The sequence below is a fragment of the Triticum urartu genome, chromosome 4A (genome assembly GCF_056163025.1).
Source record: "Triticum urartu cultivar PI428250 chromosome 4A, HENAU_Tu73, whole genome shotgun sequence".
In the NCBI taxonomy this organism is placed as follows: Eukaryota; Viridiplantae; Streptophyta; class Magnoliopsida; order Poales; family Poaceae; genus Triticum; species Triticum urartu.
The window spans coordinates 136,769,546-136,784,550 of NC_141876.1; the positions used below are offsets into that span (position 1 = coordinate 136,769,546).

The following is a 15,005-nucleotide window of genomic DNA, read 5'->3' on the forward strand; positions in this document are numbered from 1 at the left end:
AATTATTTTCCCCCAAAAGTAGCCATTTTTTTAGCACATGGCAGTATGCTATTCAAAGTTTACAGTAAAATTTAATTTGTGTTGCAAAAAAGTTAGAAAAAATACATGGCAAAACTTAGTTTATATCAATGGCAAATATATTGCATGTGCTATGGCATTTTTGTACTGATCACAAGAATATCCATGACAAGAAACACATGGTTTTTGTAATGAAAAAGAACAAGAAAATTTACCATGATCAGAAAAAATGCCATGGTAAAATTGCAACATATTTGCCATGTTCTGTTTACTAAGTTTACCATGGTCTAGGATTTTTTTGCCATGTAGTATGGAAAAATCTATTGCATGTGCTATAGCATTTTCATACTCAACACACACAAAATACCCGTGGCAAAACAAACATGAAATTGCTTATGGACCAAACAAAATTTGCCATGCCCATAAAATTCAAAATTGCCATGGTTCCAAAAATGTGATAGATTACCACAATCCGTTAAAAAACTATATTTACCATGGTGTGTGATCTAAATTTCCCATTATGTATGGGATAAATTTGCCATGGTCTATAGAGTACATTTTATGAAAAAGTGGCAATTTTTAGGGATTTGTTCTTACAAGATAAGACAGTGCTAAAACTTTTTTGGCATGGCAACAAGTTGTACTGGTGACATGGCAAAAGCTATATTAGATGCATGGGAAAAACTATAAAATCTTTTTTGGCAGGGCAAATAGATTAGCAAATCTGCCATGGTAAAAAAATATGTGTATGGCATGGTAAAAGTTGTGGTGGTGACATGGCGAAAGCAGTATTATAGGCATGGAAAAAAGCTATGAAATATTTTTTTGCCATGGCAAAAACAGTGCTAAATTTTTTGCAATGGCAAAACAGTGCTAATTTTTTTTTGCCATGGCAAACAGCTTAGCAATTTCATGGTAAATAATGTGTTTATGGCAAGGCAAAAAGTTTTAGACATGGCAAAAGCTATATTAGAGGCATGGCAAAAGCTATAAAATCTTTTTTGGCATGGGAAATAGATTACCAAAAATTGCCATGGTAAAAAAAGGTAATATCACCATGAGTCACAGAACTTGCATCGCATCTTCAGTTTGGTGCTAGAACTTTAAAAATACAGTTTTGTGGTCACCTAACTTGACTCAAGCATTCAGATACGGTCACGGTACGCGAAAAAAGTCAACCACCGCGACACATATTTGGCGTAAATTGACAAAAAAAACAAGGTCGCTGGGACTCAAACTTGCAAACAACAGTTTTAACACGGTACGATCTAGCCACTACAACCTCCAGGTTAATATGTCTAAAACCGATAACTAACTTATATATTGATTTCGAGGAAGTTAACTTTTTTTTGAATTGAAGACAACACATGCGGAGCTTAAATGGCCTGCATATACTGCGGCCCATTTGCACGCGCTATTTTTTAAGGTATCTGTAAAAAAAGTAATAAAGTTATGTTCAAATATTTACGTGTTAAATATATTATACATACATATGATGATTAGTAAATATAAGCATGTGTATCATATATGAAATATTTGGTAAAACGTAAGTAATAAGTACATTTAAGATATTTGAAACCATGAGTATTAAAATTAAGTTCAAATATTTGTGTGTTAAAATACTATACAAACAAACCATGATTAGTAAATAAAAACATTTAAATATAAACATGTGTATTATATAAAATATATTTAGTTAACATGGACATTGAAAATGTTTACTAAATAAATATGTTTAATGAATCCAAAAATTACAAACTTGTGGCTTATATTTAAACTATACAAAATGATGAATACAACCATTTACTAAATATTTATGAATATTCACTTGTTTATAATTTTTACTCATGACTTATATTCAGAAACAATTATATAAGTTAAATATTAGCAACGACTCAATGTCCATATTAATAGTTTAAATTTAAAATTATGAATATTTTTAATCATGCGAAAATCAAATTACACAAATGTGCGTATAATTATTGAAATGTTTTTATAATTTACATAATTTTTGAATTATAATTATGAAAACAAAATATGTGATACACCAATTTATATAACACACTAGTTTATATAATACTCAAGGTTTATAACATATTTAGTAAATGGTTTTTAGGGGTAAAGCCATTTATATAAAAACAGGAGAAAAATATGTAACAAACACATTTATATAACACACATGTTTTACAAATATCTTTAAAAAAGTACCGCGTCCAAAATGGGCAGAAATATATGCAATACAATTAAGCTTCACATGCGCCACTTTTGAGTACATAGGAGCTCGTTATGGAAATTAGACAGAATTAACTGGTGGTGAAAAGGCTAAAGCGTTTTGTGTTAAAAGAGAAGGTCGTGTGTTCGAGCCCGAGGGTTCCTTGTTTTCTTTTTTCTCCTTAGTTTTTCATATAAAATGTGTTGTAGTAGTTGACTTTTTCGCAAATAAAAAAATATGAGGGCTTTTTTTGTAAAAATATGTCATGCCCAGCTCCATCACTCACCGACAAGTGGGTCCATACACATAGATACACTCGCATACGGGTACTATGACCGTATCTGCACGCCTGAGTCAAGTTAGGCGACCACAAAATCATAATTTCAAAGTTCTAGCACAAAACTAAACATACGACGCAAGTTCTATGATTTCTGGTGATATTACCTCTAAAAAATATGTACATGACACGGCAAAAGTTGTAGTGGTGACAAGGCACAAACTATATTAGAGGCATGACAAAAGCTATGAAGTCTTTTTTGCTATGGCAAAATAGTGCTCAGCAGTATATACTTTTGATTCATGGCAAAATCTATAAAGAAAATTATTCATGACTCATGGCAAAGCTAGAGTTTGTATGTACTGGTCACATGGCAAGTTTACAAAATTGCACTACAAACTACTTGCAGGAGGACAAATGGCCATGACAAATTGTTGAATATAAATCTCGCACTACACACTACACACTAATTGCATATTGTACTGAATATCATGTTCTACACAATTCGCCATGATAAGAAAAACTTTTCACGAAAAAATGGCTACTCGATGTCTACCAATGTGAACCATTAATTTAAAGTAAAAAAAACTCGAGAGAAATGTAAACGGTAACACGGGTTTACGAGAAATGGAGCCTAGGGACAATTTTGCACACCATACCACTATTCCACACTTGCTACTTGTATTATATTGTATTTTTATTTAGGGGTCGCCTAACTTATATTATATTGTATTTGTATTTTTATTAATAAGCAAACCTATCCTTTTATACCCTCAACGTAGTTTTATTTCTCGTTTCTAGATAAAACAAATGTTCGGTGTACGTAGTATTGTATCAGTGCTAGATAGGACCTGAGAGAATACCAACCCTAGGCGATGCTCCTTCGCGAGTCTGGTGCTGCCCTTTTATGAAAGTGGTAGGGTTGGACGTAGTATTGTATCAGCGTTCCAAACGTTGTCTTCTACTCTGTATTGACTGCCGCGCCTCCCAATTAATCTGTTCTTTCTTCATATAAGGCCTTTTTCTCGTGGAAACAAAATAAAGAGAGGATTTTTGCATATAGTAATAAAATTATTCCACCATTTGCAGTCTGTCTTGGTTGTGAGATTTTGAATCGAGCCTGTAAACCGGAAGGGAGGGCTTAGTGTTTGCATAGACAATCAATATTTAATAGGTGTCGTAAATGAAGTGGCTTAAAGTGGCTTAACGGGAGATTTTGGATGGCTTCGTCTTCATGATGAGCATTTTCACTTGCTGATGCTGACGCAGCTGCAAGTTTGAAAGTTTTTGTTTGGTTATTGACCATGTGCATCGTTTGATCCCGAGTTCAAGAGAGTATTCTCTTCCATTATTGTGACGAAAAGAAAACAAGACTATTAGAAAAGGAAGTCCATTCGATGGTCTTCTTGTGACGTATAAATACAGCTGCCCCGCACGCGCCTTTGGGTTTAGACTTTGAGAAACCGACGGTGAAGTCAGATGATAGATATGTGGGCAATGGTTAATTTGCGACGCTTTTTTCGCATACGACCAAAATCAACTCAGGCTCCACTATTTCCCAAACAACGAAACATAGATTAATCAATTTTCGCGTTGTTGGTGAGGTTTAAGTCGTACCAAGGAGGCTTTCGCCATCCATTGCTGACAAAACAGTTTTAGAAGTTTTAACACACCCCAAGGCGAATTTGCTTATGTGACAAGCAATTAACAAAAAGAGAGATGTTTATGGTAACATAATACATTCAGAGATAAAATGAATCTACATCTAAATAAATAAAGCTTTGCATGATACCACACATACATTATGTTACTCACATTACGAAGGTGATAACATAGACTATGCATGTAAAAGTTCCGGCATATAATGAGTATTCTGTGAGTCTACATCTAAATCAGTGTAAGTTACTTCCAACTATGACCAGCCTAAGGCTGGTTGTAACGGGGAGTATCATATACTAGTATCATGCATATGATACTAGTGTATGATACTACCTCCCTAATGCATAGTATCACATATTAGTATCATGTAGTACTCTATTTATTGCCATGCATGACACAAAGTAGCATAGCATTTATTATGATACGGTATCATGATATGATACCCCACCCTTTTTTTCTTCATTTAATATTATGACACGTCATCAAAATTGCCTAGTTGGCATGCATAATACTAGTTATGATACTACCATTACGACCAGCCTAAGAGTAAAAGTCACCAATGCATGTAAAAGTTTTTGTCATTTATTGGTCACGCATGCATACATTGCAATTAATACATTGATAAACACATTTTTTTTAGAGAAAGAGCCTACTCCCTCTCTCTCAGTTTACATGGCGTGCTCGTATCCCTAGATCGTCAATTTGGTCAACCTAATACAAATCATATATTACAAAAAATATACCAATATAAACTTCGGAGTTTCTATTTTCAAAAGATATATTTTTTGTGTTATATAGTTTATATTAATTAAGATGATAAAATTGGCAACCTAGTTATACGCGTAGGACTTGTAGACTAAAACGGAGGGAGTATTAGTTGTGTACTTTTGCAAATAATAAAAAGTATTCCATCATTTTCCATATGTCTTGGTTGGTGAGATTTTGAATTGATCCTATAAACCGGAACAGATGGTTACGTGTTTAATAATAGACAATCAATATTTAATATATGTCGTAAATGAAGTGGCCTGACGGGAGATTTTGGATGGCCTCATCCCCATGATTTGCATTTTCACTTGCTGATGCTGATGCAGTTGCAAGTTTGAAAGGTTTTGTTTGGTTTATTGACCATGTGCATTGTTTGATCCCGAGTTCGAGAGAGTATTCTCTTTTATAATTGTGACGAAAAAAAAACATGACTATTTAGAAAAAGAAGTCCATTCGATGGTCTTCTTGTGATGTATAAATACAGCTGCCCCGCACGCGCCTTTGGATTTAGACTTTGAGAAACTGGCGGGCGAAGTCAGATGATAGATACGTAGGCAATGGTTAGATTGCGACGCTCTTTTCGCACAACTCAGGCTCCACTATTTTCCAAACAACGGAGCATAGATAATCAATTTTCGCGTTGTTGGTGAGGTTTAAGTCGTACCAAGGAGGCTTTCGCTATCCACTGCTGACAAAACAGTGTTAGAAGTTTCAGCTACCGCAGTTACATGAACGTGGACAGCCCCAACCGTAATTGTAAAATGACAATGACAAATGACTGGTTTTTGTACCAGGGATTCATCGACATGTAGTTTATTTTTATGCAAGAAGAAGCATACATGCATCTACAACTGGTCAGAATGCTCTGCTGATTGATTGTACTATTTGCATGCACCCCACACAAAAATCCTCCAGATCACACGAATTAATCCACTTCACCGGCAGTAATAATCGAATTGGATTCCGTGATCTTATCAAAGAGCCTCCGTGCTTGGTTCACGCCGCCCTGGCCCCGGCGATCACCACCACCACCAGAGCGGCTTGGCCTTGACCGTGCACCCCCGGTTGGCGGCCGTGGTCTCGCCGTCGATCCTGTCCACCGTGACCTCGCACCGCGCCCACACGTCCACGGTCCACGTCCGCAGCACCTTCCCGAGCCTCACCCGCACCGGCACCCGCGCCTCCACCGTCAGCGGCACGGCGCCCGCCGCGGCCTGCTCCGCCAGCCGCGCCCTCTGGTCGTCCGTGAGGGCCAGGCCGTCCCTCCCGGTGAGCGGCATGGAGATGAGCGTCACGTTCCTCGGCGGTTGGTAGAAGGCCGGCCAGCGGCCCGTGGCGAGGAGGACGCCGGAGTAGGAGACCCTGACCTCGCCGCCGGCGCGGTAGTCCACGCCGACCTTCCTGTTGGCGCCGTTGTCCGCGCGCACGGCGGCATCGAGCCGCGCGGGGGAGGCGTCGAGGAGGCCGGCGACGGAGAGGGACGTGACGGAGAAGGAGGGCGCCCGGGGGCGGAAGGCGAGGTAGACGGCGCCGACGAACGCGGCGGCGAGGAGCAGCAGGAGGAGGAGCGCGCAGCACGCGCCGCAGCAGGCGCGGCGGAGCATGCGGCGCCGCGCCGGCCGCGCGGCGAGCTTGCGGTACCTGCGCGCGCGGTCCGGGGGCGGGACCCGGAGCACCTGGTCCTTGGGTACATGCACGATGTACGACGCGCCCGGCGCCGCCGCCGCTGTGGTGGAGCGCAGCGGGGTGTTCTCCGCGGCCGCGTCGCTGTTGTCGGGTGGCGGGGCGGGTGGGGTGGAGAGCGGCAGCAGCGGCGCGGGGTGGACGCGGTCCGCCATGGGTGGGGGTGCTGGGTCGCCTCGGCTGTGAGGTGTGTGACTGAAGCTCGATCGGGGAAACGAGACGGGAGGAGAGTGTGAGCTGATGAGCTGCTAGCTGGGTCTTATGTATAGAGACTGGAGGAGGTAGCGCGTGGAGACGAAGCCGAAAGGGACACGTGGGAAACGGTCGCCACACGCTGTTCAATTCAAACCTGGAGTGTTTCTTTTCTTTTTGGTGCTGCTTTTGAGACGAGGCTGCGAGTCGGGTCGGGGTTGCCGCCGTTTGATTTCGTTTTCTTTTTCTCGTGTTTCGGGAAACAACTTCACTTTTTTTTAAACTTATTAAAACTCGCGTCATTTGGTCGATTAATCTAAGCTTGTAACCACTCCAACCCGGTACGTCGTCTGTCTCGAAAGCAAGTCGTCGTGGAAGAAAGCGTCAGAGAACACGTAGTACAGGTTAACTTGTGAGCTAGACAAAGACCTGAATATTCCGAGGGGATTACTCGCGGTTCCAGAAGCAAAGCGATTCTTCTATGGAATAATGAACGAATATCTCTAATTTTTTTTGTCTGCTTGAGATTGCTTGTAAAATTAGTATAAAATTGAGTCATCTATTTTGAAACGGAACAAGTATATATCTTAAGTGTACAACAACGGTACCTCTACTCCACTCTACTCTGCTTAACAGTCCCGGTGTCGTCTTGTCTTGTAATGCTTGTAATGCTTGTAATAGCAGGTTTTCAATTCGGGATAGTTTGTAAATGCGCGTATGTGCACCAGATGAGGTTTTTCTTCATAGACAAGGAAACGTGTGCAAGTAACCACCCTGACTACGACAATGTAAATACTGTAGTTAGTACTAGGTCCTTGTGTGCAAGTCTCGCGTTCCAAATCAAAAAGGGAGGGCCATCTATGAAAGTAGGAAAAGCGTGTGAGGATGCACACGCATGCTACAATTGTTTTTAGCTCCTACGTAGGATGATGATCGGTATAGAGCTCGCGGCTTTGACTATCTGCCTATCCGGGGTTGCATTGCACCGCACCAAACCAACACCAGGTCCTACATATGAGTAGCACATACACGCGCGCGCGCGCGCTTGGTTCATGTTAAAGTCCTCGTTTAGCCTGCCTTGAGACGTGACACGAAGCCGTCGGTTCACCATTAATCTATACTCGGTTCAAAGACCTACACATGCAAATAGATCAGTCGGTCGGTGAACATGCACCGCAACATAAACATGTGTGCAACGATGATGATACGCTGTGGGCAGGTATACACACAGTCAAATAAAAATCATGGCCAACTTACATTAGCACACACGAAGATCATAGTCAGCTTAATCAATAATTAGAACTTCCTCCACTTGAGTTCTTCGGGAAGGAGGGGATCTTGGGCCGTTCACACCGACCTTCCCAGAGTTGGCAATCACCTGCACAGTCTGTTGCCAAAGGTCATTATCTTCTATTCTTAAATTCTTAAACAGTTGCCATTGTTTCACTAATTTTTGTGTGGGCATAAACGGTACTATATAGTCCCTCCGTTACTAAATGTTTGCCTTTCTAGAGATTTCATATGACTATCATATACGGATGTATATAGACATGTTTTAGAGTGCAAATAGTTAGAGTGCAAATTCTCTCATTTTATTTCTTATGATGGTGCAAGTTTGTAAGGAGCAGTGGACGCGGTGCTAGGATAACAGAGACACCCAAAAATGCGAAGACCATCATAAGATGGAACCGCACCGAAGAGGAGCTGGTGAGGAGTGTAGTTCCAGCGCGAACGACATGGGCGGATGTTAATGAGAAGGCTGGCGGTCGCAAGCGCGTCCGGCCAGAACCGAGGAGGTACGTAGGAATGGAAGAGCAACGTGCAGACACGGTCATTAAGGGTGCGAATAACGCGCTTAGCGCGACCATTCTAGTGTGGCGTGTAGGGATAAGTGAGGCGAAATATGGTGCCGTGCGACGCAAGAAGATTACGGACGGCGACGTTGTCAAACTCCTTGCCGTTGTCAGTTTGCAAGGCGAGAATAGGACGACCGAACTGTGTGGTGACATATGAATAAAAATCTGTGAGTGTGGCAAGAGCGTCGGACTTGCGACGAAGAGGAAATGTCCACACATAATGAGTAAAATCATCCAATATCACCAAATAGTATAGATAGCCCGTGTTGCTCGTAACCGGGGACGTCCAAACATCACTATGCAATAACTGAAACGGAAAGATGAAAATGTTTGTAGACTCGCTAAAGGGGAGACGAACGTGCTTGCCAAGACGGCAAGCCTCACACGTGTGGTCGTCAACCTTATTACATGAGAAAGAAAAACTCTGAAGAAGGATCCCCATCATATGATCATCAAGACCTCCCAAGGAAGAAGGATCTACCTAGATTATCAAGGCCTCATCTCCTTTGCATTTGAGAAGAACCTTACCTTTGTGTTATGTTTCCTTAATTGTTCATGTTATACTTGTGGATCTCATGTATGCTATTTTAGTGGGTGTGTGATTTGAGTTTGTTTGAGTGATTTTCTCTTTGTGTTCTTATAGTTCTTCCCCTTTCCCCCTCCATTTGTGAAAAGATCATGAACTAGGATTCCATCCTACATCACGTGGTCTACGCCGTGACTGGTGAAGAGTGTAGAGAATGATTTGGTGCATCGATAATTGATTGATCGTGCACTAGGCACACACACACACACACACACACACACACACACACACACACACATATATATATAGGTACAAGGGGTGCGACCGGTGTCTTGTCTCCCAAGATACTACAGGTGCGACATACAAAACCCAGACCTACGTACATGTACACATGTTCAACACCCCCCGCAGTCGAAGCGTCGCCGGTGACGCAAAGACTGGACCAAAAGCCCTCAAACGTCGAGGTGGGTAGTCCCTTCGTCATGACATCAGCGAACTGCTGATTGGTGGGCACATGGAGAATTCGAACACGACCAAGTGCGACGTACTCCTTGACGAAGTGAATGTCGAGCTCAATATGCTTCGTCCGTCGGTGATGGACAGGGTTGGCAGCGAGATACACCACGGAGACGTTGTCGCATAAACAAGTGTCGCCTTGGTAACCTCGCATAGCAACTCCTGAAGTAGCTGTCGTAGCCAAGAGCACTCCGCAATGGTGTTGGCCACGACCCTATACTCGGCCTCGGCGCTCGATCGTGAGATCGTGGGTTGTCGTTTAGACGACCATGAAATCAGAGAGGGCCCAAGGTAGACGCAGTAGCCGGAAGTGGAGCGTCGAGTGTCGGGACACCCAACCCAGTCCGCGTCGGAGTAGGCGACAAGGCTGGTGTCAGGTGATGCCATCAGGGTGAGACCCATAGCTGTGGTTCCACGTATGTACCGAAGGATACGTTTCACTAGAGCCCAATGAGTATCACGAGGAGCATGCATATGAAGGCACACCTGCTGGACAGCGTACTGAATGTCCGGACGCGTCAGTGTGAAGTACTGAAGCGCACCGACGATGGAGCGGTAGAAGGGAGAGTTGGACGCCGGAGATCCCTTGACGGCGGACACCTTAGCCTTCGTGTCGACAGGCGTAGGAGTAGGCTTGCAGTTAAGCATGCCCGCTTGCTCCAGAAGCTCGTAGGCGTACTTCTGCTGATGTAGGAAGAAGCCAGTAACCTGGCGCACAACCTCGATGCCAAGGAAGTAGTGGAGAGCCCCCAAGTCCTTGAGGGTGAATGATACGTCTCCAACGTATCTATAATTTTTGATTGTTCCATGCTATTATATTATCAACCTTGGATGTTTTATATGCATTAATATGCTAGTTTATATGACTTTTGGGACTAACCTATTAACCTAGAGCCCAGTGCCAGTTTTTGTTTTTTCGTTGATTTTGAGTATCGCAGAAAAGGAAAATCAAATGGAGTCCAATTGACCTGAAACTTCATGGAGATCATTTTTGGACCAGAAGAAGCCCACGGAGTACCGGTGCTGGGCCAGAAGAGTCCCGATGCCACCACAAGGGTGTGGGCCCCTCGTGGCTCCCCTGACCGACTTCTTTCGCCTATATATATCCATATACGCTAGAAACATTGGATAGCAGAATAGATCGGGAGCTCCGCCGCCAGAAGCCTCCCTAGCCACCGAAAACCAATCTAGACCCGTTCCGGCACCCTGCCGGAGGGGGAATCCCTCTCCGATGGCCATCTTCATCATCCCTGTGCTCTCCATGACGAGGAGGGAGTAGTTCTCCCTCGGGGCTGAGGGTATGTACCAGTAGCTATGTGTTTGATCTCTCTCAGGTGTTCTTGAGGTGATACGATCTTGATGTATCGCGAGCTTTGCTATTATAGTTGGATGTTATGATGTTCTCCCCCTCTACTCTCTTGTGATGGATTGAGTTTTCCCTTTAAAGTTATCTTATCGGATTGAGTCTTTAAGGATTTGAGAACACTTGATGTATGTCTTGCACGTGCTTATCTGTGGTGACAATGGGATATCATGTGATCCACTTGATGTATGTTTTGGTGATCAACTTGCGAGTTCCGTGACCTCGCGAACTTATGCATAGGGGTTGGCACACGTTTTCGTCTTGACTCTCCGGTAGAAACTTTGGGGCACTCTTTGAAGTTCTTTGTATTGGTTGAATAGATGAATCTGAGATTGTGTGATGCATATCGTATAATCATACCCACGGATACTTGAGGTGACATTGGAGTATCTAGGTGACATTAGGGTTTTGGTTGATTTGTGTCTTAAGGTGTTATTCTAGTACGAACTCTAGGATAGATTGAACGAAAAAATAGCTTCGTGTTATTTTACTACGGACTCTTGAATAGATCGATCAGAAAGGATAACTTTGAGGTGGTTTCGTACCCTACAATAATCTCTCCGTTTGTTCTCCGCTATTAGTGACTTTGGAGTGACTCTGTTGCATATTGAGGGATAGTTATATGATCCAATTATGTTATTATTGTTGAGGGAACTTGCACTAGTGAAAGTATGAACCCTAGGCCTTATTTCCTAGCATTGCAATACCGTTTACGCTCACTTTTATCATTAGTTACCTTGCTGTTTTTATATTTTCATATTACAAAAACCTATATCTACTATCCATATTGCACTTGTATCACCATCTCTTCGCCGAACTAGTGCACCTATACAATTTACCATTGTATTGGGTGTGTTGGGGACACAAGAGACTCTTTGTTATTTGGTTGCAGGGTTGTTTGAGAGAGACCATCTTCATCCTACGCCTCCCACGGATTGATAAACCTTAGGTCATCCACTTGAGGGAAATTTGCTACTGTCCTACAAACCTCTGCACTTGAAGGCCCAACAACGTCTACAAGAAGGTTGTGTAGTAGGCATCAGTGAACTCAGTGCCGAGGCGAGCTGTGATCTGCTGAAGGAACGCGGGCGAGGAGGCAGTCAGGATGATGTCGTCGACGTACAGGAGGAGGTACGCGGTGGCGGGACCCTGGTGATAAACAAACAGGGAGGCATCGGACCGTATGGACCGGAACCCCTGCTGCTGAAGGAAGGCCGCGATCCGCTGGTACCAGGCCCGAGGCGCCTGCTTCAACCCGTAGAGAGAACAGGAGAGCAAGCACACGTGGTCCAGATAGTCGGTGTCGACGAAACCAGTAGGTTGCTGACAGAACACCTGCTCGTCAAGATGGCCATGCAAAAAAGCATTAGACACATTGAGCTGGTGAACTGACCAGGCGCGAGAAACAGCAAGCTGGAGGACAGCGTGAATCGTGCCCGGTTTGACAACTGGGGCGAAGGTGTCGGTGAAGTCCACGCCGGCACGCTGGCGAAAGCCGCGCACCACCCAACGCGCCTTGTAGCGCTCGAGAGAGCCGCCGGGGCGAGTCTTGTGGCGGAAGACCCACTTGCCAGTGATCACATTGGCACGAGGAGGCCGCGGGGCAAGATGCCATGTACGGTTGCGTTGCAGGGTGTCAAACTCCTCACGCATCGCAGCAAGCCAGTTCGGGTTCCGAAGGACTGCGCGAGTGGAGGTGGGGAGTGGAGACGGTGCCGAGGTAGATGCAGCACACGCGTACTCGTCAGACGCGTAGCGCGTGCTAGGACGAAATGTCCCAGTCCGAGTCCGAGTGACCACACCGGTGAGGGGTGCGGCCGCGACGACGGGGCGGACGAGGGGTTGCGACGGGGGCCGCCGAGGGGGGCGGCCGAGGAGGCCGCGGCGACGGGGGCCCCCGAGGGGTCCACCAAGGGGGCCACAACGGGGGCCACAGCGACGGGGGCGGCCGAGGGGGCCGCGGCGACAGGGGCGGCCGAAGGGGCCGCGGCGACGGGGGCCGCTGGCGCGGGGAGCGCGGGCAGGGCCGAGCCCAGTGCGCAGTTGGGCGGTTCGCCAGAGGAGGAGGAAGGGGCGAACCGCGCCGCGGGAGACGCCGAGGGTGACGGCACCTACTGAAACGGGAACACCGGCTCATCAAAGTACACATGCCGCGAAGTGAAAACGCGGTGGGACACTAGATCATAGCACCGGTAACCTTTTGTGTTGGGAGGATAACCAAGAAAGATGCATGGAAGCGACCGGGGGGCGAGTTTGTGAGGAGCAGTGGACGCGGTGCTAGGATAACAGAGACACCCCGAAAATGCGAAGACCATCATAAGATGGAACCGCACCGAAGAGGAGCTGGTGAGGAGTGTAGTTCCAGCGCGAACGACACGGACGGATGTTAATGAGAAGGCTGGTGGTCGCGAGCGCGTTTCGCCAGAACCGAGGAGGCACGTAGGAGTGGAAGAGCAACGTGCGGACACAGTCATTAAGGGTGCGAATGACGCGCTCGGCGCGACCATTCTGCTGTGACGTGTAGGGACAAGTGAGGCGAAAAATGTTGTCGTGCGACGCAAGAAGATTGCGGACGGCGACGTTGTCAAACTCCTTGCCGTTGTCAGTTTGCAAGGCGAGAATAGAACGACCGAACTGTGTGGTGACATATGAATAAAAAGCTGTGAGTGTGGCAAGAGCGTTGGAGTTGCGACGAAGAGGAAATGTCCACAAATAATGAGTAAAATCGTCCAATATCATCAAATAGTATATATAACCTGTGTTGCTCGCAACCGGGGACGTCCAAACATCACTATGCAATAACTGAAACGGGAAGGTGAAAATGTTTGTAGACTCGCTAAAGGGAAGACGAACGTGCTTACCAAGACGGCAAGCCTCACAGGTGTGGTCATCAACCTTATTACATGAGAAAGAAAAACTCTGAAGAAGGATCCCCATCATATGATCATCAAAAGCTCCTAAGGGAGAAGGATCTACCTAGATTATCAAGGCCTCATCTCCTTTGGATTTGAGAGAACCTTACCTTTGTGCTATGTTCCCTTAATTGTTCATATTATATTTATGGATCTCATATATGCTATTTTAGTGGGTGTGTGATTTGAGTTTGTTTGAGTGATTTTCTTTTTGTGTTCTTATTGTTCTTCCCCTTTCCCCTCTTCATTTATAAAAAGATCATGAACTATGGTTCCATCCTACATCACGTGGTCTACGCCGTGACTGGTGAGGAGTGTAAAGAATGATTTGGTGCATCGATAATTGATTGATCGTGCACTAGACACATATATATAGATACAAGAGGTGCGACCGGTATTTTGTCTCCCAAGATACAAGTAAATACAGAGGGAGAGAGACACTACGTGTGCGGCATACAAAATCCAGACCTACGTACATGTGCACATGTTCAACAAGGAGTACGAGCAACAGATGGTGGTCATGCCCCCTCGCTCTATCCTCCACGTAAACAATCCGGCCTGCAGAGAGCTTTTTTCATGCCATTACCCTTTGGAAGCGAAACTCTGTGCTTGTATGGGAGGTTTCTCATTTTTCATGCCGTGGGTTAAACTGAATATTGTTGAGATGGATTCCATCATTGCAGTCAAGTTAGTTCAGTCACAGGAACTAGATAGATCGATTCACTCCTCTATTGTTACAGAGGTCAAGCACCTTATGTATCTTCGTGAAATTTGTATTACTCGTGTTAGCCGTACTCAGAATAAGGTTAACAATAATTTAGCTAAGTTCGCGACAACCGAGGGCAGAACTATGACTTGGGTTGGTTCGGGTCCCCCAGTTTCTTTAGAGCTTGCTCAAGCTGATTGTAATGGCCAAGTGACTTGAGCAATACTACATTGTTTACAGCCGCAAAAAAGAAAAAAGAAAAAAAAGAGGGAGTACATGACATTACTACAAACTGACAGTTAGAGTTATACAAGAAA

The 15,005-nt window shown here is 44.6% G+C and overlaps 1 protein-coding gene across 1 annotated transcript; it reads right to left on the bottom strand.

Moving 5' to 3' along the window:
* Window positions 1-5,731: 5,731 nt before the first annotated feature.
* On the bottom strand, window positions 5,732-6,859 carry LOC125553665 (NDR1/HIN1-like protein 13). Its single transcript, XM_048717416.2, has one exon. The coding sequence runs from the start codon at window positions 6,770-6,772 to the stop codon at window positions 5,954-5,956; it is 819 nt and encodes a 272-aa protein (XP_048573373.1). The 5' UTR covers window positions 6,773-6,859; the 3' UTR covers window positions 5,732-5,953.
* Between the last annotated feature and the right edge of the window lie 8,146 nt (window positions 6,860-15,005).